The sequence below is a fragment of the Mauremys mutica genome, chromosome 1 (genome assembly GCF_020497125.1).
Source record: "Mauremys mutica isolate MM-2020 ecotype Southern chromosome 1, ASM2049712v1, whole genome shotgun sequence".
NCBI classification, from domain to species: domain Eukaryota; kingdom Metazoa; phylum Chordata; order Testudines; family Geoemydidae; genus Mauremys; species Mauremys mutica.
Genome location: NC_059072.1, coordinates 73,364,547 through 73,390,874, shown reverse-complemented (window position 1 = coordinate 73,390,874; position 26,328 = coordinate 73,364,547). Strand labels below are relative to the sequence as shown.

Genomic DNA, 26,328 nt, shown 5'->3' with positions numbered 1-26,328 from the left:
ACCGCATATGTAGTTGTGTAGAAAAGGAAGTACTTGTGTTCCTGAACACTTGGACTCTTCTGAAACACAAGAAATAACAAGTAGCAATTTTAATAAAAAACTGACACATGATCACAAACCAATAGAGGACAGGAATTTTAAACTGATGTTCCATATATCTAACTGAAAACACCTTTTTCAAATAATGTAACTTATTGTTTAATGTGTATACATATTGGGACCATGTGTGTTCATTGTTGATAGATCTAAGGTGTTGAGTGTTGGAATCAGTTAAGCTACTCATAAACCTGGATAGATGGCTAGAATGGAAATTGTGTTTGAAATTGACTTTTTGTTTGATGTACAAGCTGCATTTTTAGACTTGTTGGAGGAGGGACTTGAGAGAAGAAATCTGCTCAGGTCCTCTGTCATGCAGCTTTCAGTCTCCTGTCAGTACTGCTCCATAGTTGAGGGAGGACTCCCATGTAGTATTTTAAATCTTAATGACTGTTCTGTGCTTGGTTCTTCAGCTTCTCCTGTGTTTTCTATACCAGTTGCACAGTGTTCATTGGTTCTAAAGTCATGCAGCTGAACTGAAAGCCTCAAAATATCTCTGCTGCTTCTGCCTCCTCTTTGCAAATCTGAGGTTGCCAATAGCAGACAAATACAGAAGAATTTTCAGTCTTGGCCAGTCTTGGTTATGTTTATCACCAAACCCCATCAGTTACAAAAATAACAGATTTATAAAGCAGAAAGGATGTGTTGAACAGTTGAACTCTGGGAAGGAGTTCTGTGAAAATGGCTCAAGCAGTAGAGGAGACATCTCAAACTTTTAAAATATAATGTGATGGTCCACAAAGGACCCAAACTTTTCCCTGCTCTCTCAGAACTTGTGTAAAATTATATTTGCAGCAATATGAGCTGGTCAGAACTTTGTCCTCTGATATATATGTATATGTGGTTCCCTCTCATTGGTTATTTGGGAGTGATAGACATGAGAAGTGAATGTTATTTATTCATTAATTTTAAAAACAAGTACAGGTAAGAACTCTGCATTGAAATGGTAGGGATATGACTTTCAACATTTTATTTTAAGTTTATCTTATCTTTTTTTAAATGTGTGTTGAAACAAGGATAGAGAATCCCATCTCTCCCTGGAGCCCTGTCCTGGTAGGAGAATACACAGCAGCACTAACTTGGGGAACTTTCTGTTTTAAATTCTTACGTGAATTTTAAACAAAATAAAACATTCCAACGTGTTCGTCAGTCTACAATCATGTTTCTGTATTATACATCAGCAGGCTAACCTGGCCAGCTATTTGCTTAATTTGCTTTTCATATTTGGAAGTAATATGTAAGGCTGTTGTAACTTACCTGAAATCCTGTATTAGATTTACCAGATTGTCTTAAACATCAATAGTTAGGTACCGGTAACTTTAGCACAAATGCTATGTTTCTTGTGAAGCTGAGGATGGCATCTAGCGTTAGCATTATTAGTTCATGAGAGCATGTTCAGTGTGCCAGACATTTTCCAGACAGAAAAGAATGTACTGCCCTTGCCACAAGGAGCTCACAATCTAAAGACAGGCATATAACAAGATAGATTTTAGAGGGGAAAGGGTAAAACCTACTGGTAGAGTGGCCATGACTTGGTCACAGCTAACAAAAAGGTTAAATTTAACAATATACTTATTTTATTGTATGCATATTAGTGTAGGTCAACTAGATTAACAGTAGGCATGATAGAAGAGAGCCTTGAAAAGGAATTTAAGTATGATCATTTGCCTTAATTATCTGAAGCATGATATTTTCAATGTAGCAACCATGTTAGTCTGTATCCGCAAAAAGAACAGGAGTACTTGTGGCACCTTAGAGACTAACAAATTTATTTGAGCATAAGCTTTTGTGGGCTACAGCCCACTTGTTCGGATGCATGGTATGGAACATATATTGAGGAGATATATATACACATACAGAGAGCAGGAAAAGGTGGGAGTTGCCCTACCAACTCTAAGAGGCCAATTAAGTAAGGAAGAAGAAAAACAAAAAAAAAATTTTGGACACCATTTTTCTCACTAGCAAAACTAGAGAAATTCACCTAAAGATAGTAATGATAGATTTCTGAAGAGTCTGTCCCTGCATATGACCGGTATTTGAGTGAGTTAAACTCCAAAGCTGTGTCTGTCTCTCTTAATTTTTTTTTCTTCAAGAAGAGACTCTTATTTTCAGGCTCCTTTCCAGCATGTCTTGTGCTCTTCAAGGAAAGATAGAAGCAGTCTTGACTGGATTAGTCTCAAGGGAGTGCTTGGAAGGATTCCACTAGCTTTAATCCATAGAAGTTTAAAAGAGAAGCCTGAAACAGGAAGTATAAACTGCTATGGCCCCAATCTTGACCCCAGTGTAGTTGGGTCATGTGCCGGAGAGCTTTTCCAGGACTTAAGGAAGAATTCTACCCTCAGGTTGTTATAGCTCTAACCTCTGCACTGCTTGTACACTGGCCGTATTGATGGGGAAGTTACTAGTGGATACACCATTTCTGCCCCACTTTCAAATCCTTATTCTGCATTGCTTCTCAGGAAGACACCATTGAGCGCCATGGCGTGAGTGGGGTAGGCAACCTCTGCACATCAGGCTCATGCTAGTTGCAAGAGGCCCCTCCACAGTATGGGAGGAGAAGGCAGTTTCTCTGGGTTATTAACTCTCTTTCGGAGCCTCTGAGTTTGGTCTCTCAAAATTTAATGGCCAGAACTCTAGGAGGCTTCAACCATTGTATTAGGTAGTAATACATCTTAAGGCTAGTGTCTCAAAGCATATCAAGAGTTGAGATGCTCTGGACATAATATCCAAGAGAGTGCTCAGGCTTGGGGGGGTAGGGGGGCACAAGGAGCCTCGAGCTCAGCACCTCTTTCAAGGACTATGAAAAGGCTACTGCAGCACTAGTTCCTCAAAGTGGATGAGTATAATGTTTGTATTGCGGTATGGCCAGGAGGAGCTAATAAGGGGTATCTTTGTATTAGGCTGTACAAACACGTCATGAAAGGCAGTTCCTACCCAAAGAACTTAAATTTGTTCTAATTAAAAAAAAATGCAACAAGGTGATATATCACACAATCTAAAGAAGTAGGGGTGGGATCGTTAGGCTAAAAAAAATGTGGGAAACCTGTGATTATATAGTATAGTATAACATGCAAGCCATGGCTATAAAGTTTTATATGCACAGCCAGAAGGTTTTTAATAAGTTAGAATTAGAGGCTATGAATAAACAAATTGGATATCAAGGATCCCTATGATCTCTCTACCTAGTCACCAGAGAACATTTGAAGAGGAGGTTAGGCTTTATGGGCAGGCACTGACCCTTCTTGAAGGGAGCATGATGTTTGTGCTCCCTAGAGGCCCTGAGGGCTGTGCTTTAGGCACAATAGATCCCATTTTGTGCAATAATTCAGCGTGCAATATATGTTCTAGCCTCAAACCTGCTCAAATAGAAGAGAATCCTATAAATTGCCACAGTTCCTCATGTAATGTTATCTTATGGTAGGTAAAATAAATTTAGCTTAACCTTTGAGATTCCATCAGTGCTTGGATAAAAGTAAATTTGAACTGGTGGATGACCAAACTGATAAGTGCTATATATTGCATTGTAGTAGAGTTAAACGTCCAAGGTTTGGAGAGGAATGGTTCTGCTTCTAAAGTGGAGCGGTTATGTGAAATGTGGTAGTCTAGTTTTATTTCTGAAGATCCCATCAACTGCTTGTATCATCTTCATTCATAGCAATATGTGCAGTATAGTACACTCTTCTGTTATGGGAGGGGAGAACGGAAATAAAAAATACACTAGAGTTAAAAATAGTTGTAGGTCGCTTATGATAATGGCCACTATACTGTATGGAGATGAGAGCATCTTTGGATGTGTATATGTATGTCCTGACCAGAGGTAACAGTGAAAGGTCACACTCAGATGCTAAGCCACTCTTGCTTAATCCTCTTTCTTGTTCTGCAGTCAGGGACCCATGATCATTAACAGCCTTCAGTATCTTATTCCTTTAGTTGATGAAGGCTAGATTCAATGAGATGACGACACATATTTTGCAAAGTGTGTGCTTCTGGCTGATGAATAGAGCTGTACATCATTTGTGTGCCCTGTAGGGTTGGAAAGACATGGCACTTTAGATCTTTGAAATGTAGAGAGATGCAAAGAGCAAAAAATGGGTCAGTACTGACTAAGGAGGAAGGATCAGGCACAGTGAAATATAGGTTTTTCAGTAGGTGAAGAGGATACCACCCAGTGACCAACAGTAATTGCTAGTTTCATAGCTATTCTCAACTGCTGTAAGAACAAACAGTTAATGTGAATTTTACCAACCAGTGGATTGGATAGGCGACTGTTAGATGGATTTTCAGTCCATCCAGTGATATGTGTGCGTTGTTTATAATGTGGCGATTTGATTGATTTGCTCTTTGTCTAGCCTTCATACCCCATCCCAACACCTCTGCACTCTGGCCGCTCCAAGCTTTCCATCATCCCAAGCCGCCGCCTCCTTGGACATATCCAGTCTTTCTTTGTCTGGTAACCATTCCAGCTTCTCTGACTTCTAGTTTCTGTTAAAATTGTCCCAAGTGATTACACAACTATCTGAGCAGTGTGACCTCCATCTTCCACAGAATTCTTGGATTTCAGGTGTCTAAAGAATTTTTGTAACATAAAAGGGAGAACATTTTAAATATAACTTCAAGTTGACGGTGTATATTGAACAAATGATTAAAAACTGGAATACATTGGTCATTTAGCTTATTCAATACCATTATATATGGTAAGTTTTTTATGTTTGGGTCTACTGTGTAAAAAGTACAGCAGATATTCTACATTTTGAGAAAGTTTATCAGAATGTTATAATTATCTTTGTTGTATATGAAAGCTTCATTGCCTTTTGTATGTGGCAACTAAATGCATTTTTGTATCAACATTTATCATTTCACAACATGGTCTAGTGTATTTAATAGGAACTTTTTACAAAAGTATTAGAAATGTCTTGTTGCTTTTAGATATTTTGTGCTTCAAAGAAGAGTAGTGTACATGAATAAGGAATCAAGTGTGTGGATTTAAAACAAAACGTTCCTTTTTCTCTATTTCCATTCTTTCACTCTTCATCTTTGTGTCTTGTCTTAATTGGCTTTAGTATGATTTCATTCCTTCTATCATGCCTGTGGTGGAGTCAGTACATCCTGCATCATGGAGGCAGGGCTTGCGCAAAACTGGCATTGTTCTTGTGCCCAATAAGGGTGAAAAGTCTATGGTGAGGCTTTGGTGTGCACAGGATTTGTTTCAGGTTGCAAAGTAACATTTTTAATCAAAGTGTTGATACCAGAGTTGCATGGTTTTCAATTGTGTGTAAATTTTTGTTTGCATCTCTTTATCACAGTGTGTATTATGAAGTGGAGAGGGTTTTCAAGCTAACTTTTAGAAAAGTTGTTTTCCTTTTTGATCTATTTGTTTCTTATGTCATTAACCTACCCAGGAAATGAATGTGTATTGGTTGCCCCTTCCTCCACCAAAAAAAAATCCAATATGATAACTGGAAGTAGCTAAGTATTTTGAAATATCCTTAAGAAGCATGAAATAGCAGAGTTAGTGTAAGTTAATGACATTTAACTTAATGATGTCTTTGTTTACAGTTTCCAACTTCAACAACCAAGGTTTCTCCCAAAGAGGAAGAGAGAAAAGATGAATCTCCTGCCTCTTGGAGGTTAGGTCTTCGAAAGACAGGCAGCTATGGGGCACTTGCAGAGATTACAGCTTCCAAAGAAGCTCAGAAAGAAAAGGACTCTACAGGTGTTATGCGTTCAGCTTCAAGTCCCAGACTCTCTTCTTCATTAGACAACAAAGAAAAGGTAACCATTTTCAGAATATAAAACATTTTAAATTCTGGCCAGTTAACTTAGTATAAATATTAGTTATAATTTACAGTGAATGTCATATAAACTTCACTACAATGTAGCTATCTATATGAGTACATAATGCTCTTACGAAGTTGTACTAAATGTCAGCTGTTAAATTGTGGCATCGTGCTCTTGATAGGCAGTAGAGCTGCCCTAGAAGAAATGCAGCTGTTGTGCCACCTTTTGAAAAATGCAGCAGGCCTCTCTCTCCACAAAGAGCAGCTTCATTAGCTGGTGCAAGAGAGTATGTGCAGGGCCTTGCCACCTTTGGAAAGACTTGCACCACTAGTCGTGCAAAGTCTTGTGCAGTGAAGGGAGTGCAAAGATTGTGATACTTTCTGTCCCTTGCTGCAGAGTGCTGGGGATGAGGACCAAAAAGGCTCCTTATACCCCTTCATTCACATGTTGTGTGGACAAAGATTAATCTTTTATCTTTCTAAATTAAGCATTAATTAAAACTGTTACTAATTTGACCTAGATATTTGAGCAAAAATACTTCATGCTTTTGCTTGTTACAAAGTAATGTAATTCCTTTTTTCAGGTTCTAATGTCTTTGTGCATGTGATTAAATATGTTTGCGGATTTTAGAAAAACACTAAAACACTTTAAACGGTAGTTACAATTGGCTGTTGTTTTAAACTGAACCTTTGGAGACATATTAATAGAAAAACAAAAGGACATAAAATTAAGACAGTTGGGTCCTTTGAACAGTTTGCCGTTCCCAGTATGATGCTTGTTGTTCTTAACTTCTGCCTGATGCTAATCGTGCAAATTAACTTAGAATATAGATAGAGTTGGAATTGGCATAGATAATTTTGTAACTTTGACAGGAGTGCTACTAGGGACATTTGAATAGCTTTTAATATAACTTATGACTATCATACAAAGCTATTCTTGACTTCTAAAACATTTTCTGTCTTAAAGGAGAAGGATAATAAAGGAACTAGACTTGCTTATGTTGCACCTACAATACCAAGACGACTGGCCAGTACATCTGACATTGACGAGAAAGAAAACAGGTGACTCTTGAAGCTGTAACTTGCTTTTTAACTATACACACAATTATTTGATATCTGAATCTTTTGAAAACTAGCCTCTGGCCCTCCAAAAGAAAAGTTGAGTTGAAACTAATGGTAAAAGCTATTTTGGATGGTGCACATATATATATATATTACAGTATCCCTTCAATCCAAAGTATTTCTGTCACTTTGATTCTTGTAGCCAGGCAATATATTGCAGTCACAAGACAACTGCTGTCTTGTTGTCTCAGAACAGAATATTTATAAATTGCAATATATTTCCTTCTTACAGGAACAGTGGGCATATGTGGGGAAAGCACTAAATGGTTGTAATCCCTAGGTCTTGTCTATTCAAGCAAAATTAACACCTGTATTTTAGCAACTAATACACTGTCACTGCACTGGTAAAAAGAATTAAGTAATTTGCTATTGTAGGTAAGGCTTAGGTGTGCTTTTTAACCATCAATTTGCAGTAGGTTTTCATGATGTCATAAAACTGGCTGATCCATGTCCACACTAGCATCTTAACATGCTATAGTTGCGGTGTTACTGACAGCTGCTGAAATATGATTACTGGTTTTTGCTGGTGTAGATACTCTGCTAGTCACTTTAAGATGAATAGCATCAGAAGAACAGAGTTCTGCTGGTTTTATGTGAAGTTACCTGGGGGCTTTGTCTGCATGGTTGGGTATTGCATGGTTGGGTATACTAACGGCTGTGATTTCTAAAGTGCACTAACATGTGGTATATTAATTGGTCCATGTAGAACCTGCTGGTATGCACGAAAGGTTCTTCTTCGAGTGATTGCTCATATCAATTCCAGTTAGGTGTGTGTGCGCGCGCGCCGCGTGCACGGATGTTAGAAACTTTTTCCCTAGCAGCTACCCGTCAGGCCGGCTGGGGAGCCCCCTGGAGTGGTGCCAATATGGCGTTCTATATAAGACCCTGCCGGCCTGACCTCCCACCCCCCATTCAGTTTTTCTTAATGCTCATGACGGTTGTTGGAACAGTGGTCTCTTGTCTCATCAAGTGCTCCACTTATCCCCAGCTTCTCTTATCTTGATTGTAGATTAATTGTTATTAGTTAGTGTTAAGTGTTTCCTGTAGTATTAAGCATAGGTTAGTAGTTGAGGGCAGTCCCCTCAACTACTGCCCTACGGGGCTCTGGGGCATGCCGTCCCAGAGCTTCAAGCCTTGCAACTCTTGCAACAAGCCCATGCCTACGGGCGACCCCCACGATTCCTGTCGGAGTGCAGAGTGTCCCTCCTGCGGTACCGTCTTCGGCACTGTGGAAGATCCTGTGTTCATCTCGGGACAGGCAATCTCCCGGGCCCCAAAAACGCCCGCCTCGGCACTGCTCCCATTTCCCAGTTGCTGGGAAGAAGCAAGCCTTGGAAGGACCCCTGTTAGGGCCGAAGCAGTTGTTCCAGTCCCGACCGACAAGACTCTAACCAGGCCTCTAACCAGGACAAGGCCGCCAGGCCCTGATCTGCTCATCCCAGCCCTGGGACGGTGCACAAGGGACAGTGCAAGTGGAAGAGATCACATTACCTTCCACACCGGATACCTTCGAGGCCACCAGAGGGCTCATCGAAATGACAGTTCCGGTGCCTCCAGCCCCACCACCAGCCCCAACCTGAGTCCCAGTACCGTCCAAGGGTAAACCGGCCATGTTCGGAATGGCAGCCCTCAGACCAGCATCTCCACGCCACTTGGTGTCCCGGCGCCGTTCCGAGTCCTGGCACTGCCACAGGTACCGGTCTGACTCACGGCACCAGTTAGACTCGCGGCGCTGGTCTTACAGTCCTGATCCTCAGAGCTGTTCCCGCACGAGGTCGCTATCGACTGCTGGATCATGGTCCCGCTCGAGATCCAGGTCACAATCGGCCACCTCGCAGCACCATTTGGACCGACGCAGTATGGAACTCCAATCCCTGTGTCGACTGTCGCCACGACACCAGCCCGCGGGGCACCACTCTCCATTGCGGCGCCGGTTGTGGCGCCGTCACGGCGGCGCTCTACTGCCTGGCACCGCTCTTCATCATGTCACCGTTCGCAGTCGCGATCAGCCTCCTGGCATGGATCCCCGCATGACCCGCGCCTCCCAAGGGACTCGGTGCCCCCTTTGCTTCACTTGCACACTGCTCTTCCTTGGCTGTCGCAATCTTGGTCCCCTTCTGGCAGGTCAGAGAGAGCTTCAGGGTTCTCAGACATTCCCCAATCGGGTCTGGGGAGTCTTGGCCAAAATCCCCCAGCACTCAACTGGCAGTCCCAATGGCAATTTTGGATCCCCTGGGCATATCACTTCCCCCCAGTTGCCCGACCACCGTCAGGTTTGAGCGCCCGGCCCCCTGAGGCGACCCTCAGCCACCCCCCTCCGGACTCAGACCACCTGCGGAACCAGCACCCATAGTATGGGCTATCCCAGGCACTCTAGAACCACCACCCATGCCCGACCCATGCAGACTCTCTCTGCACCGGCTCTTCCAGTGGAGTCATCTTCATCCTCCCGTTATGAGCAGGGGCGGCTCTAGGAATCTGGCTGCCCCAAGCAGGGCGGCATGCCGCAGGGGGCGCGCTGCCGGTCGCCGGTCCCGCGGCTCCAGAGGACCTCTTGCAGACGTGCCTGCGGAGGCTGCGGTGGTCCCGCGGCTCCGGTGGAGCATCCGCAGTCATGCCTGCGGGAGGTCCACCCGAGCCGCGGGACCAGCGAACCGTCCGCAGTCATGCCTGCGGGAGGTCCACCGGAGCCGCGGGACCAGCGGACCCTCCGCAGGCATGACTGCGGAAGGTCCGCCGGAGCCGCCTGCCGCCCTACCGGCAAAATGCCATCCCAAGCGCACGCTGGGGTCTGGAGCCGGCCCTGGTTATGAGGCTGTGGCTGGCACATACACATCTGGTCCACCGCCTTCAAGAACTATTGAGGCACGTGGCCCTCAATATGAACCTCCAAATTGAGGAGATTGTGAAGGAGGAGGATCCTATGGTGGACATTCTAGGCCCAGAGGCACCTTCCACGGTGGCCCTCCCCATGAATAAAACCATTCAGAACAACGCTAAGTCTCTCTGGCAAATCCCGGCCTCCATCCCTCCCACAGCTAAGGGGATAGAAAAAAATTACTTTGTCTGCACCAGGGGGTTATGAATACCTTTTTACCCACTCCGCCCCTTGCTCGCTTGTGATGAACGCAGTGAATGCCAGGGAAAGGCCGGGCCAACAAGGGCCTGCTCTCAAGTCAAAGGACGCTAAGTGGCTGGACCTTTTTGGGAGAAAAAATTATTCTACTGGGGGTCTCTCGCTGCGGATCGCTAATCAGCTAGCGATTTTCAGTAGGTACAATTTTAACTCTTGGTCTGCGGTCCTCAAATTTCAAGATCTTCTCCCAGCAGAGGCTCGTACAGAACTGGGGGCCATTGCTGAGGAGGGTAAATTGATTGCTCGGACCTCCCTCCAAGGTTCCCTCAATGCTGCGGCTGCATGCACTCTGGCATCAGGTATCGCCATGTGGCGGAAAGCCTGGCTTCAGTCTTCAGGCCTCCCGCCTGAGGTTTATCACGCTATCCAGGACCTCCCCTTTGATAGTCAGGGCTTGTTTACAGAAGAAACTTATTCCCGCCTGCATACATTAAAGGACACGAGGAATACTATTAAATCCTCAAGTATGCATACTAACCAAAGGAAGCCATTTAAACCCCAGACCACCCAGCAACGCCCCTTACCTCCTAGACCAAGGCAGGACGTTTCTCGTCGAAGAAGTAGATATTCTCAACGTAGACTGTCTCGCCCCCCCTCTGGGCAAGGTCAAGGACAGTACAAGCCACCCCCGGTCCCTAAGTGCCCGTTTTGAAGGTGCGCCAGAGGACGGAATACCAACTCTTACCCCGAACAGTTATCCCTTTCTGAACCGCCTATCCCATTTCTACCATGCCTGGTCCCATATCACTTCGAACCGTTGGGTCCTCCACACGGTGCAGATGGGATATTCTCCATGCCATCCCGCCCTCCCACCCTCCTTCCTCGTCCCTCTTCAAGGACCCTTCTCACGAGCAACTCCTCATCCAACAGGTTCAATCCCTCCTTGCCTTAGGGGCAGTGGACGAAGTTCCTCAGGGGCAAGGGTTTCTATTCCTGCTATTTCCTTGTCCCTAAGGCAAAGGGAGGCCTAAGACTTATTCTGGACCTCGGGGAGCTCAACAAGTACATCGTCAACCTGAAGTTCCTTAGCCACTATCCTTTCCTCACTGGATCCGGGAGACTGGTATGCCGCCCTCAATATGAAAGATGCATACTTTCACATTTCAGTTACTCCACCTCACAGACATTTCCTCCGCTTCGAGATGAGCAGGATGCACTATCAGTTCACAGCCCTCTCGTTCGGCTTGTGCACAGCCCCTTGCATCTTTACCAATGGTGGTTGTGGCAGCCTTCCTTCACCTACATCACGTGCACATCTTCCCGTACCTTGACGACTGGCTTATATGGGGCCAGTCTCACCATCATGTCCAGTCTCAGGTACATCTAATCACGGACATATTCACTCTCTTGGGTATCATGGGTAAACATCAGCAATTCCGTCCTCGCACCTACTCAAACATAGTCCTGGATGCAAACCAAGCGAGGGCTTTCCTTCCGGAAGCATGGTGCCTAGCTATAGGAGGCACAATTACCAGCCTCTGCAAGTTTCCCACCACCACAGCAAGGCAGTGCCTCAGGTTGCTGGGTCACATGGCGTCCTGTATCTACATGGTGCAGCACGCCAGACTAAGACTCAGGCCGCTACAGATGTGGTTGGCTTCAGCCTACCAACCTGGACGCAACAGTCTAGAAATGGTCCTCATGGTCCCGAAGTGCACACTCGACTCCCTACAATGGTGGCTGGGTCCTTGGATGGTGGGTGCCGGGGTCCCGTTCCATCTCCCCAACCCACCCTTATCCTGGTCACAGATGCATCTGCCCTGGGATGGGGGGCCCACCTCGGGAACCTGACAACGCAGGGCTTATGGCACGAGAGCGAGCTGTCATTGCACATCAACGTCAAAGAGCTCAGGGTGATTCGTCTTGCATGCCAAGCCTTTCTCCTCCACTTGCAGGGCCACTGCGTAGCAGTCCTAACGGACAACACCACGGCCATGTTCTACCTCAGGGGTCTCAAACACGCCCGCAGAGCTCTTCATTGCACGCCCACTAAGCTCCCTGCACGTGCCCCCCCCCCCCGTTATTTCCTGTCACTGCCAAATGCCCCTCTGCTGCCCTTCCCTCCCCCCCCCCGAGTTATTTTATATGGCAGCTAAGCTCCCTGCATACTGCTCCCCAATGTTTGGGGCCGGGTCTCTCCCCCGGCCCCCACTTGCTTGCCCCCTCACCGCTCCGGTAGGAGCCTGCAGCTCATGCTGACTCCACTCAGCTCTGCCAGCTTCTGGCATCACCTGTTGCTGCAGGGTTCTAGTGCTTCTCCCCCGGCCCCCCCCGCCCCTAGGGCCAGGGCAGGTTGCCCTTACCCTGCCCTAGTCCTGAGCCCCTCCAATGCCAAACCCCTCATCCCCAGCCCCACAACCCTCACCCCTGCACCTCTCCTATCCCCAAACTCCATCCCGGAGCCTGCACCCAGCACCCAAACTCCATCCCAGAGTCTGCACCCCAGACCCCTCTCCTCCACCCAAACTCCTTCCCAGAGCCTTAGGCAGGTAGGGGCAGAGTTTGTGGGAAGGCAGGTTCTGAGCACCACCAAAATTTCTACAAACCTGCTACCCCTGGAAGAGGCAGAGCAGGAGTGGAGTGGTGGTGCAGCCCAGTGCAGTGGAGAGGGGGGCTTTACTGAGTGTATATATTTTATTAAAACCGCTTGGAAATGACTTCGTTGAAAAAAAGAACACTCATGGAAGAAAAGAGTTTTTCAAGACAAATGGGAGAATTTATATTTTTTCACAGAGGTAAAAGATAAAATTCAACACCTTATTTCTCAGCGAACGATTGCTGTTCCCAAGGAGTATAACATGCATCAGCACTACAACACGATGCACCGTGAAAAATATGATGCATTCATTGGAAAAATCCAGCAACTTAAAGCAGCATTTTTGCCAAGCAAAGGAATTTCTTTTTGGGGATTAACAATTCTAGCGAAGATTCAGTCAGAGCAAGTTTTGTGATAAGCAAAATGATAGCTAAATCATCGTGACCTTTTACAGAAGGCTTATTCATAAAAGAATGTCTTATGAAGTCCAGTGAAATTTTATGTCCTGATAGGAAGAAAGCTTTTGAAGGCATAAGCTTGTCTGCCAGTACAGTTGCCTGCAGGATAACGGATTTAGCTGATAATGTGCCAAAACAATTGATTCAAATGGCAAAAGACTTTGAAGCATTTTCAATTGCTCTTGATGAGAGTACAGATGTATCAGATACCGCACAGTGTGCAGTGTTCATTAGAGGTGTGGACTGCAATTTGAATATAACTGAAAAATTGCTAGACTTAATGCCACTGAAGAGTACCACAACGGGACGTGACATATTTCAAGGATTGGAAGAGTGCATTGAAAAAGCTGCGCTGCCATGGAACAAACTCGTATCTTTGGCTATGGACGGTGTGCCATCAATGTGCCCTGAAAACGTTGATGTGTTGGATTATTGAAGACCAAACTCAACAGCCTCAATATACTAGAAATTAGCTTCACCAGTATACATTGTATTTTGCACCAAGAAGCCCTGTGTAGCAAAAGTCTACAAATGAAGGAAGTTATAGATGTAGTGGTTAAAACTGTTAATTTTATACGTGCACGAGGGCTGAATTACAGACAGTTCACTTCTTTTCTAGCAAGTATGTACAGCGAATATGGGGAACTTCTGTATCGCACTCAGGTTAGATGGCTGAGTTGTGGAAATGTTTTGAAGGGTTTTTTTGCACTTAGAGAGGAGATTGATTCCTTCATGAAAACAAAAAACAAGGAGGTTCCACAGCTTGCTGATTCCACTTTTATCTGCAACCTCGCTTTTCTAACAGATGTAACTAATCACCTGAATGCACTGAAGTTGAAACTTCAGGGTAGAAAACAGGTGATAACACAGATGTATGACAGTGTTAAGTTATTCAAAGTCAAGCTTACTTTGTGGGGGAAACAGCTGACTGCTGGCAATTTGGTTAATTTCTCGACTCTGAATTCCTTAGGAAAAGTTGAACCCAAATCCTTGAAAGAATATGTAGAGATCATTTCTAACTTACACAAACAGTTTGATGTGCGGTTTAAAGATTTCAAGACACTTGAACCGCATTTTCAACTTTTTTCCACATCATTTGCTGTTGAAATTGATTATGTTGCAGAGGAAATGCAGATGGAGTTAGTGGAGCTTCAGTGTGACACCATTTTGAAGCAGAAGTATACAGATGTTGGAATTCCAGAATTCTACAGGTTTCTTCCACAAGAAAGATTTCCCATGTTATTCTCTGCTTCTGCAAGGATAATGGCAATGTTTGGAAGTACATATATATGTGAACAGTTTTTCTCTTCCATGAAGTTTAACAAATCTGTGTTAAGGTCAAGGCTCACAGATGAACATTTGAAAGCAACACTGAGATTGCTTTTGTCTCAGGATATCAAACCTAATATTGATGCTCTGGTTGATGCAAAACGCTGCCAGCTAAGTGGCCAAAAATGAAATGACTGTCAAAATTAGCACTGACTTTTCACATTACAGCTAAAGAAGTTAATAAAAAAGTTAATAAATTGACTTTTAATAGCATACTATATTTTAATACTATACTACTATATTACTCTTCTTTTTTTTTCTGCCTACTTCTAGGCGCTTCCCACCGCCAAGCCTCCAAACAGCTGTTGGTGATGCTTTAGCATTTTCCAGGAGGGAGTGGGGAGGAGCGGGGTGCTGTGCGCTCAGGGGAGGAGGTGGAGAATAGACGGGGCAGGGGTGGGGCCTCATGGAAGGGATGGAGTGGGGGCGGGGCCAGAGGCAGCGAGTGGGGGTGTCAGTGATGCGGCCTTCGGGCCAATGCACTAGTCCTCATGTGGCCCTCGTGGTCATTTGAGTTTGAGACCCCTGTCCTACCTGAACAAGCAAGGCAGAGCCTGGTCATTGCCACTCTGCTAAGAAGCCCTCCTTCTGTGGAACTTCTGCTTAGCCCACACGTACCTGCTAGGTGTCCAGAACGTTCTGGCGGACAGCTTGAGCAGGTGTTTTCTTACTCATGAGTGGTTGATATGTCTGGATATCATTCATTCCATTTTCCACACCTGGGGGTTTCCCCGAGTTGACTTGTTCGCTTCGCAGTCCAACAGGAAGTGCCCAGCCTTCTGTTCCTTCCGGGGCTACAGTCCGGGCTCGATAGCAGACGCCTTCCAAATCACATGGTCGAGTCAGTTGTTTTATGCCTTCCCTCCGTTCCCATTGGTACACGAGGTGCTCCTCAAGGTCTGCCGGGACAAGGCAGATGTCATTCTGGTAGCCCCTGCCTGGCCATGTCAGTGTTGGTACCCGATCCTGCTGGACCTGTCAATCCAGGCTCCCCTGAGTCTCCCTCTCAGCACCAACCTCATCTCTCAGAACCACAGTCGTCTCCTGCACCCGGACCTTCAGTCGCTCCACTTCATGGCCTCAAGGATCTGTGGCTAAACCAGGCTGAACGCGCCTGTTCAGACTCGGTAAGGCGGGTGCTTCTCGAAAGTTGCAAGCCATCAACCAGGCTTACCTATGAAGCCAAGTGGAAAAGATTTTCCAGCTGGTGCGCTCAGCGGCAGGTGCCCCCACTTCAGGCTCCAATTCCGTGCATCTTGGACTACTTGATGTTCCTAAAGGACCAGCACCTAGCCTTTGAATCCCTTAAGGTCCACCTCGCGGCCATCGCTGCGTTTCACCCAGGCGCAGCCGGGCGCTCCATGTTTGCACACCCAGTCGTGCGGCGTTTCCTCAAAGGCCTGGAGAAAAATCCATCCTCCAACGAAGCCACCCATGCCTGCATGGAACCTTTAACTTGGTCCTCTCTTGCCTTCTGGACCCTCCTTTTGAGTCGCTGGCCTCCTGCTCACTTCTCTATCTCTTCTGGAAGGTCACCTTCCTAGTGGCCATCACTTCCGCACGTCGGGTGTCCGAACTACGGACTCTCATGTGTGAGCCGCTCTATAACACCTTTCATAAAGATAACGTTCAACTAAGACCTCCCCCGGCCTTCTTACCAAAAGTGCTGTCCCGCTTCCATGTGAGCCAGGATATCTTCCTACCGGTTTTCTACCCAAAACCGCATGCTGACCTTCGTGAACAACGTCTCCATTCTCTTGACATTAGAAGGGCACTCGCCTTCTATATAGACCAAACAAAGCCCTTTCGTAAAACAACCCAGTTGTTTGTCGCCATTGTGGAGCGGATGAAAGGTGCCCTGTTTTCCTCTCAACAAATATCTTCGTGGATCCACCGGGTGCATTCGTGCTTGCTATAACCTGGCAAATGTCCCTCCGCCTGCTGTTACGGCTCACTCAACGAGAGCTCAGGCATCATCAGCTGCCTTCCTGGCACACATTCTTCTCCAGGAAATCTGCAGGGCTGCCATGTGGGCCTCGGCTCACACCTTCACGTCCCACTATGCCATTGTCCAGCACTCTCGGGATGATGCGGCCTTTGGCAGAGCGATCCTCCAATCTGCAGTTCCTTGACTCCGACCCCACCTCCGAGGTAAGGCTTGGGAGTCACCTAACTGGAATTGATAAGAGCAATCACTCGAAGAAGAAAAAATGGTTACTCACCTTTCTGTAACTGTTGTTCTTTGAGATGTGTTGCTAATATCTATTCCATTCCCACCCTCCTTCCCTTCTGTCGGAGTAGCCGGCAAGAAGGAACTGAAGGGGCGTCGGGCCGGCAGGGTCTTGTATAAAACGCCATATCTGCGCCACTCCAGGGGGCTCCCCAGCCAGCCCAATGGGTAGCTGCTAGGGAAAAAGTTTTCGACATCCGTGCACGTGGCACGTGCACACACCTAACTGGAATAGATATGAGCAACACATCTCGAAGAACAACAGTTACAGAAAGGTGAGTACCCGTTTTTTTCTTAGTGGACTTTAACATAGTGCTGTTTGAAACAGTACTATGTTATCTTTAAAATATAATGCAAGTCTAGTTTTGTGGAGAAAGTTTCAGAAACCTTAAAGTGCCAAATTACATTACATCTAGAAGTTCATCATTTAGACATTGTCTTTAATGATGTCATGCCTCTAGAATATTGTAGTAGGTTGTTAAATGTTTTCATGTACTAAGATGGTAGTCGTAGCTACTTAAGGCCCTTCATATACAATAATAAACATTTTCTACATATTTACATTGCTGTTACAAGTGCATCCTCTTTCTCTTTTGCTTGAATTTAATGTAATGTTATCATTTTAGTTTGCCACTAATATTTTTCTTCCAATATAAAATTTGTGGTGTGTCGTAGGCTTTCTTTATTTTGTAGAGGCAAATATATTTTCCAAGGGGGACTTGTAGCAACATATTTTTGTGAGTCCTGTACTTGTGTTAGCCATTTCATATGCGCCTGTAGGAGTTGTAGAATTTCTATCTAGCTGGACACTGGCTGGAAAAACTCTTACTGGCCTTATTTTAAAAAAAAAAAGTTGGATTTCCTTGCCTGCAGTTAGACCCATGGGAGCCAATAGATCTAACACAATAGCTGTTTAAAGCCTTAGACTCTTTTCACTTCTCCCTCTCTCTGAGCTTTGCTCTTGTCTAGAAAATCATACACGAAGTGAGAAAAGCAAAAGTTCTGGTGTAGACCTGTTGGAGTGGAGGATTGAAGTGGGAAGACTGGTTGCTCATCTAGTCTCTTAGGCCTGGCCTACACTGGGTGGGGATCGATCTAAGATATGCAACTTCAGCTACGAGAATAGGTGCTTACCCTGGCGAGCCGCGAGCCACCGGTTGCCGACCTCTGGTCAAGAGTGTCCCACAATGCTACTGGGACACCATAATGTAGTCAAGGGAAAACTACTTACCTGTAATTTTGCTTCTCCAAAGCCAGGGTGCTTACCCTGGCGAGCCGCGAGCCACCGGTTGCCGACCCCTGCTCTTGACCCTGTCATAAGAAGATAAAACCAATGATGTCAACATGTAAAATACGCCTATTAATTTGATATTTCTGGTTTCCCTTCTCTACCATAGCCTCTTTTCATCCATGTGTTTTCTTTTATATGTCTATCAGTATTAACATGACTAGATATAGTAATTTATCTATAGGAGCTTTGAAATTTGCTAACTAAAAGGTAATTTTATTGTTGTCTGCACAGGTATGCTTACTTTCTCAAGTCCCAATCCTGTATTTTTCCTCTTTTGCAATCCCCTTTAAACAAACAAACAAAACTATCACTAATACAAGCCTTACACAAATACAATCTTTTTACAGGGATTCATCTGCTAGCTCAATACGTAGTAGTGGTTCTTACACAAGAAGAAAATGGGAGGAAGATATCAAGAAAAACAGCTTGAATGAAGGACCTACATCACTAAATACAAGTTATCAAAAAAGGTAAGGGCTGTGACCATGTGCATTGCTTTCAGCAAAATAAGTGAACAAATTGTTAGCTTGTGTTTAAGAAAAACTATTAAATGATTAATGGATTTTTTTTACCCTACAAGGACAGTTTTCAATTAAACATTGCCACCGTAAAGATGTCACTCTTTTTTTTATCATAAAACAAAAATTAATTCCAAAGTAATGCCAAGAGAGACTCCTAAAGGAAGAGAAGTTAAAATCCTTGTGGCGTTCATTTATTCTTTTACACACACACACGCACACACCAATACCAATTACTTCTTTCACAAACCATTATTTTTTCTAAACATGATTTTACAAACCAGCTTAGAGTTGTGCATGTGAAGTAGGAATAGCAGTAACCACTATATTTAAAATTGCATTATTTCCATTCTGCCATCCTGTTTTTTCAGTCTTTCCTAGGTACCTGGAATTAGGTTTGAAATTTCCCAGATTTGGTAACTAATTATCCAAATAGTAGGTCACTATTTTTTAAATTTTGAATAAAATGGTTCAGCCTCTTGTAAGTTTGAGGATGGTGGGATAGAAAAATTGTGATTTTTTTTTTTAAATTTTATTTTATTTTATTTTTTGGACAAAGTTCTTGTGCCAATATTCCTAGGGATGGAACTATTTTAAAATTAGGCTTGGTCACAGTCTTCAGAGAATATAGACATATGCCTACTCTGGATTTTTTTTTAAAGAAGGTTCTCGATATGAATGAGATTTGACTCCATTGAAAATAACTCTCCATGCATTTACAGTACACATTGCAGAGTTTTCTCGCAAAGGGTCAAGTCCTGCAAACATACACATGAATAACTTTATTCAATTGAGTAATTCCACGGATGGGACTACTCATGTGAGTAAAGTTACTCACTTCGGTAAATGTTTGTATGATTGGGCCATAAGCATGTAAAGTGTATAAATTAAAAAAGGCCTTGCTGTCCATGGATGTATGGATAACTAACTGCACGCTGAAACATGCTAATAGTGCAAAAGGTGGTGAGGTGTACTCCTTCAGAGCCTTTTTCTTTGTCACTAAGATGCAAATCAGTGGTTCCAGTATTGTGTAGCTAAATTGTTCCATATTATAGAGTATATCTTTCATGTTTTTCTTTAAAAGAAAAGAAGAAAAACCTTTAAATTCATTTTTTAAATGGAATTTAAGACAAAGGCTGCATAACCTTAGCAGTTGGAAAATGTCAAAGTTAGGGTTGTAGGAGAAACCTTTGTGTATATGCATTATTATATAGTTTTAATGCTATTTCTCATATGCAATCAGTTTTTTCTGTATCTGACCTATTCATGTAGCACTTTCTAATATCTTTTCATTCTTTTTTTACTTGCACTGTTTTTATTATCATAGATGCTTTTGAAAATGTTATCCTAAGTCCTGTTTTCAACAATCGTTTAAGCACCATTGACTTTCAGTGAGGCTTACGCTCCAAGGAGCCTAACTCACGTTTGAAAACCAAACTTGACCTCCTAAGTCATTTAGGCACTCTCGAAAATTTTACCCAGTCTGGTATATCATTGAATACTTAAATGTTTAGTTGCCATCTCTTTTAGGCATACTTTATTAATGTAGCAGCTCAGCCTTCCTTTGGTGCAATTTAGTGGTAAGACAGCTAACTGTGAATCTTATTTAACTTCAGACTTAGGTGTCCTATTACAGCTACACCAGCAAATTTTCAGTTTGTTCACTACTACAGTTATCTGTAGTATGTTTTAAAGTGGCTAACTATATATTACTAGTAATAGTATTTATTAATCTATCCAGTGCCTAAAGTATAGTAAACTCTTTAGAGAATAAGTAAGACAAAGTTTCTCACCCAAGAACACTTACAATTTAATTTTAGGTTTCAGAGTAGCAGACGTATTAGTCTGTATCCGCAAAAAGAACAGGAGTACTTGTGGCACCTTAGAGACTAACAAGTTTGTTAGTCTCTAAGGTGCCACAAGTACTCCTGTTAATTTAATTTTAAACATAGTACAACTAGTTGGAGTAGCAAACAGTTGGGGGGTAGGCATGGTGAATGAGGGTTACAATAATATTATGTGCTTGCTTAAATTCATTGTGTGCATATTTTGATACTGTTGCTGGCTTAAAAAAAAAAAAAAAGATGGAGCGAATGTTCCAGTGGAAGAAGGGCTGAAGGGAGAGGATAGAAATAATAGACTGGTTCTCTGGCAAACATAGAATACAGCATGATGCTGCACATGTATATTTTAAGTTGTTGAAAAAGCTTCTGTATTGTGGCTTAGATTATCTGCAGTACAGAGCTGCAGTGACAGGTTTCAGAGCTGCAGTGGGCTCTCTGAAGGAGCTGGTTATGGTTACACACCAGGACTGAGTGGGGGCTTAGTGTGCCAGCTTGGTACCATTTGAGAGCTCCCCACGCTAGCAGCATTCTAAGATGGGCAGCTCCAGCTGCTTTCTGACCCCTTTTGTGTAATTCAGGCAGCCCAGAGGGGCCAGTAAACAAATCAGAATGTGACACCTATATTGCTATTGCTTGAGAAATAGCATGAGATCATGCAGCTGAAGACTGTATTATATTCCATCTGCACAAGGGGTAGAGTTCAGATTGTGCATGCAACTTTAAGTTGGTAATTCCTGCATTCTTAATGTTCAACTTTTATGTTCTTTTATCATAGGTTTCTTTGTATGCAAATTTAACAGCCATAGAAGAATAAAAAATCCAGAGTAGTGATGGCAAACTGACAGTACTCATACTAATGTTTTGCAGTAGGGTGACAGTCTATAGAGCCCAAGAGGCTATGGAGCTACTAAGTTCAGGCACAGAAAAAGCATATCTGATCACAGTGCTTTCAACTCTGCTATGCAGAATGAGAAGTTCAGGGACAGTTGTGTGGGAACCTTTGTGTTCTTTTCTTTCCCCCGACCTCCTTTTCCTCTCTACACCTTGAAATATCGAGATGAAAGGGGGAGTGTTAGAAAGAGAGTTAGAAATAGAGTGGCATAATATTTCTGAGCTATGATGGAGCAAATCCACAGAGAGCTTGAAAAGAGAGGCAGCAGATATGAATAACTGAGAATATTGCTGGCATCTGTGTGTATGGATATTGGAGAATCCATTGAGATGAGTGATGCAATAGTCGAAGAATGAGGCAATGAAGATAATGATGAGGACTTCGGCAGAGGCAGTTGAAACACAACTACATATATGTGAGCCTATGGGGTGGTGATATTCTGTCTCCAAATCTGCCTGAGTAGCAGAAGAAAAGTCCAGGATTAAGGATGACTCTCAGGTTACAGCATCGGAGGCTGAAAGGGGGCTGAGTCAAGGGAAATAGGAATGCAATTCCAATTTGAAAATGTTCCGTTTGCCCCAAAAATGTGTCTGAGATGAGGTCTTGTGTTTTAATTAGTCACTTCGTAGCTTTATGATGTCTTTATATGCAAATATAAATGATACAAACACATCCTATGTAAATGCCTCTCACCCTCAGTGGCTCCTTTGGTAGAAGACAAGATGACTTGATTAGTTCTCATGTTCCAAGTACTACATCAGCACCAACAGTTACCTCTTCAGCTGGTCTTCAGAAAAGCCTGCTTTCCAGCACAAACACTACTACAAAGATTACAACGGGTTCTACTTCAGCAGGTGTACAAAGCAGGTAAGGGCATCAACACACTGTGTGTCAGATCGACTGTGTGCTTATGTATGTGCATGCTTTTTTTGTTTAGTAGGTCATGGGGCTCTGGATTTTTTCATTTTCTTGTTAAATTTGTTTAAGCATATACAATTTGGCTAAAAAATAATTGTGGATGGCTTTCGCTATTAAGTGGCAGCTATGCATGTCTGTAAAAGAATAAATTGAGTGCTAGAAGGGTAAAGAATAATAAAGTTCAAGCAGTGTGAACTGTTTAACTTCGAATTTATCTAATTTAATGGCTCCAGGTGAGCTTCATATTTCATAGCAGAGACATTTCTCCATTTTGTTCTTTTAAAAAAATCCATCCCTCAACTTACATGTTATCAGCTGTTTAGTAAAGTGCTTTCATTGTTTAGCGTTTCCTTTTCTCTTTTTTGTGTTGCTGCTTGTGATGCGATAGTACCTCAAATCGTTTGTGGGCTGAGGATAGTACTGAGAAAGAAAAGGACAATGTTCCTACAGCAGTGACCGTTCCTGTTGCACCATCTGTTGTAAATGCTACAGCTACTACCACAACCATGACTACAACTACTTCTGGCACTGTGTCCTCAACGTCAGAGGTCAGGGAGAGACGGAGGTGTGTAAAGGTCCTGCGAGTAATGGTGCTGTTACACAAAATGGTCGTTTTCTTATTTATAAAAAAGTGCAGTAGTTAATTGTAAATCAGCTAGTACAGTAAGTGAAGCAATACTTGTCTGTTTACTAACTGTACTGAAACAGCTATCAACATGATACAGATTTCATTAACCTTCCAAAAACTGTTTTGAGAGAAACTTCCAAAGAATCTCACAAAATACCTTAAACTAAAGATAACATTGTGAGTTATGCTCTTTCATGTTACTTCTATTTTGTTTTGCTCTTGAATTATAATGTAGATTTTTGGCAGCACAAATACTATTACATAGGTTACTTGCAGGTTTATATTTCTGTTCTTTGCTTAAACGGTTCACCTAAAAAAAGAAAAATCCCAAATAAATACCTATAGTAACACTGTGGAAAGATTTCTAAATGGGGGGTAGGGAGGGAAGAAACTGGTTGACAACTGAAGTGATTACAATGAACTTTGTAATAAGTAATTACCCTTAGTAATATAAATATAGAAGTATCTCAATAACCATACACTGAAATAAGAAGGCATTGTGTAGTATTTATTTCAGTTGTTAGTGTGTATGTCTGATCGCATAGAGATACAGAACATTGAACCAAACGTTCTTTGTGATGTCTATAGCTCATGCAGAATCGAGCCTACCAGCCCAGATCAACAAAGTTGGGCTTGTGGTACTGTGCTAAAAATAGCTGCATTAGACAGTGCTTTAAAGTTGCAGCTTGGGCTCTGAAGTCCACATCCCTCTCTAAGTTTCAGAATCCAAGCTGTATCCCAAGCTTCATTGTCTACATTTGTATTTTTAGCATGGTAGCACGAGATTGCGAGCCCAAGTTTGTTGACCTGGGCTGGGAGGCTTGCTGCTGTAGGCTGCATAGAAATACCTTGAGGGCTAGTCTACACTAGAAGTGCTACAGCAGCACTGATGTGGTTGCACTGCTGTAGTGCATCTGGTGAAGATGCCGTCTGCTGACGGGAGTGAGTTCTCCTGTTGGCATAATAAAACCACCTCCTCAAGAAGCAGTAGCTATGTTGGCAGGAGAAGCTTTCCCACCGACATAGTACTGTCTACACTGGTGCTTAGGTTAGTGTCACTTACATTGCTCGGGGGATGGTTTATTCACACCCATGAGCAACATAAAGTATACCGACCTAACCTGTAGTGTAGACAAGCCCTAAGTATTTATCTTCAATATGTAATCACATCCTACTTTCTCTTTGGAAAATAAAAGGCCTAGGGAAATTCAGAAATCAAGCTCTCTAGTTGCCTAATGTAATTGATGTTTAACATTCACAACAGGTGGGAAACTGGTAGGAGAAACCTAGATCCTTCTGGTTTACTACACCAGAAGATTCCACATGACAGACATGCTAATTTTGTGATTTAAACTTACTTGGGACATTTTTTAATCCGTTTTCCCCACTTTGACATTGGAGGCATCTGGGGGAATGATGTGGCTCAGAAGCCATTTTGGTAGTAAGCACTACTTCGCATATGTATTTTTCATAAAGTAGCATGGTTGCTGCAGGCAAAGTCTCTGTCACATAAAATTTATATAAATAAATGCAAGCAATGTAAAATTAGTGGAAGTATCGCTCCCAGTGAAGAAAACCTATCAGAAAAGTTTGAATTTTAAACTGTTACTGTAACCACTGAAAGTCTGTTACGGACTGAAAAAAACAAGGAAATTCAGAGTTAAGGCTGTCACTCTGTCATTCACTCCTTACTAGTGTGTCTAGGTATTGCACATATATTACATAAGATCACAATATACACTGTTAGATTTCTGCAAGTAGACTGAATTTCCTTGATTTTTAATTATATACTGGCCAAAAGATTTGGTGCAATGTAAAACTGTTCTAAATGAAAAGTGTTGATTGTATGTGTAGTGCATAGCTTGCTAAATATTAAAAAAAAATATATAGTGACTTAGTCCATATTAATACACAAAATGTCTTCAAAATCTTACTTGAAAAGTAAACCCATTCAAAGCTATTCTAGTGCCTAAACAAACTGTGCATTTTGGGGCAAGTTGAAGTAGTGAAAGTGTTCATCTGTAAATAATTTTTTTTTTTTAAATTGGGAACAAAGTAGGGAAGAGTGGGACAAAAATACTCTATCAGATAAAACTTTATGCAATTTTAATCTGTCACACATTTTTGCACACAGAATTATAAGCCTATAAAAAGGATTCTAGTGGTATGGGAGCTTTTCCATTATAGGTATATTAGCAGTAACAAATACTAGTATAGTAATTGTAGGCTCTAGGGCTTTGTCTAGACTAGAGGTTTATCTACCTGGAAAGTTACACCAGTATAATTATACCAGTGTAACTCCGTGTCTGAAGACTCTTGATCAGGTGTAAGAGTAGCTTTTTTTCTGGTTTAGTTTAAACCACATTCAAAGTGACTAAACGAAGGTGCAAAATGATGATGGTTTGATTGTTTGTGATGTGCAAAGAGATTCAGGTCCAAACCAGTAATATATATTTACATGGTGCCTTAAAAGAGCAATTTCACAAATCTAAAAGCAGTTGAGTCAGAACAGCTGAGAGAAAATTAAAACAAAAAAAGTCAATGATAACTGGCAATTGTTTGAGAACATTTTACTAGATGACCAAAAATCCACAATTGTGAAAGAAGGCTACCCTTGTTTCAGAACGAAAACAGTCACAACATAACACCAGCCTGATTTGGAAATGAGGTCTGAAAGAAGATATCTTATGTGTGTGTGAGAGAGAGTGAGAATGGAAGGAAGGAAAAGCTGGGAGCAATTAATATGAACAGGAAACTAAGAATTTTAGAAAATAGATAAGGAAAGCAAAAAGGACCCAAATTAATTTATGGCTAGCAGAGCTAAGGCCAATAAGGAGTTATTTAATTATATTAGGAACAAAAAGAATCCTAAAGTAGTACTTTACTAGATGGAAATGGTAGAATTGTCAGTAATAAAAGTCAGAAATGTTCAATAGATATTTTTGATCAGTATTTATATCATGATGAAATACTTTCCATTCCAACAGTAACTTGGGAAGATGTTAAACAGAAGCTAGCAAAGTTAGATATTTTTAAATCAGCAGGTGGGATGGCTTGCTTCCAAGCATTCTAAAAGAGTAGTTCAGCGAGCTCTCTGGACTGTTAATGTTGACTTTCAGTAACTGTTGCAATACTGGGGAAGTTCCAGAGGACCAGAAGAAAGCTAATCTTGTACCGATATTATAACAGAGTAAACAGGATAACCTGAGTAATTATAAGCCTGCCAGTCTGACATCTCTTCTGGGCTAAATAATGGACGGCTGATAAGGAACTTAAAGAATTAGAGGAAGGTAATGTAATTAATGCCTGTCCACCTGGGTTTATGGAAGTCAAACTCCTTATCAGTTTTTTTATGAGAATACAAATTTGGTTGATATAGTACACTTAGCCTTCTGTAGGGCATTTTACTTGGAACTGCATGACGTTTTGATTAAGAAATTAGAAAGATGCAAAATCAACATGGCACATATTGAATGAATTAAAAATAGGCTAACTGTTAGGTCTCAAAATATAGTTGTAAAAGGGGAATCAAATGGTGTGTTTGTAGAGAGAT

General features: G+C 42.6%; 1 protein-coding gene across 3 annotated transcripts in view; it reads left to right on the top strand.

Annotated features, from left to right (window-relative positions):
• Window positions 1–26,328, top strand: part of PPP1R12A (protein phosphatase 1 regulatory subunit 12A) — a 211,806-nt gene that overhangs the window by 133,355 nt on the left and 52,123 nt on the right. For 2 of the 3 annotated variants that reach the window (XM_044979750.1, XM_044979757.1), the window contains exons 10-14: window positions 5,653–5,868; window positions 6,841–6,935; window positions 18,323–18,445; window positions 21,929–22,096; window positions 22,536–22,712. In XM_044979750.1, the coding sequence (XP_044835685.1) occupies window positions 5,653–5,868; window positions 6,841–6,935; window positions 18,323–18,445; window positions 21,929–22,096; window positions 22,536–22,712 (779 nt within the window). The remainder of the gene's footprint in view (window positions 1–5,652; window positions 5,869–6,840; window positions 6,936–18,322; window positions 18,446–21,928; window positions 22,097–22,535; window positions 22,713–26,328) is intronic. The other variant, XM_044979766.1, reaches the window with a different exon arrangement.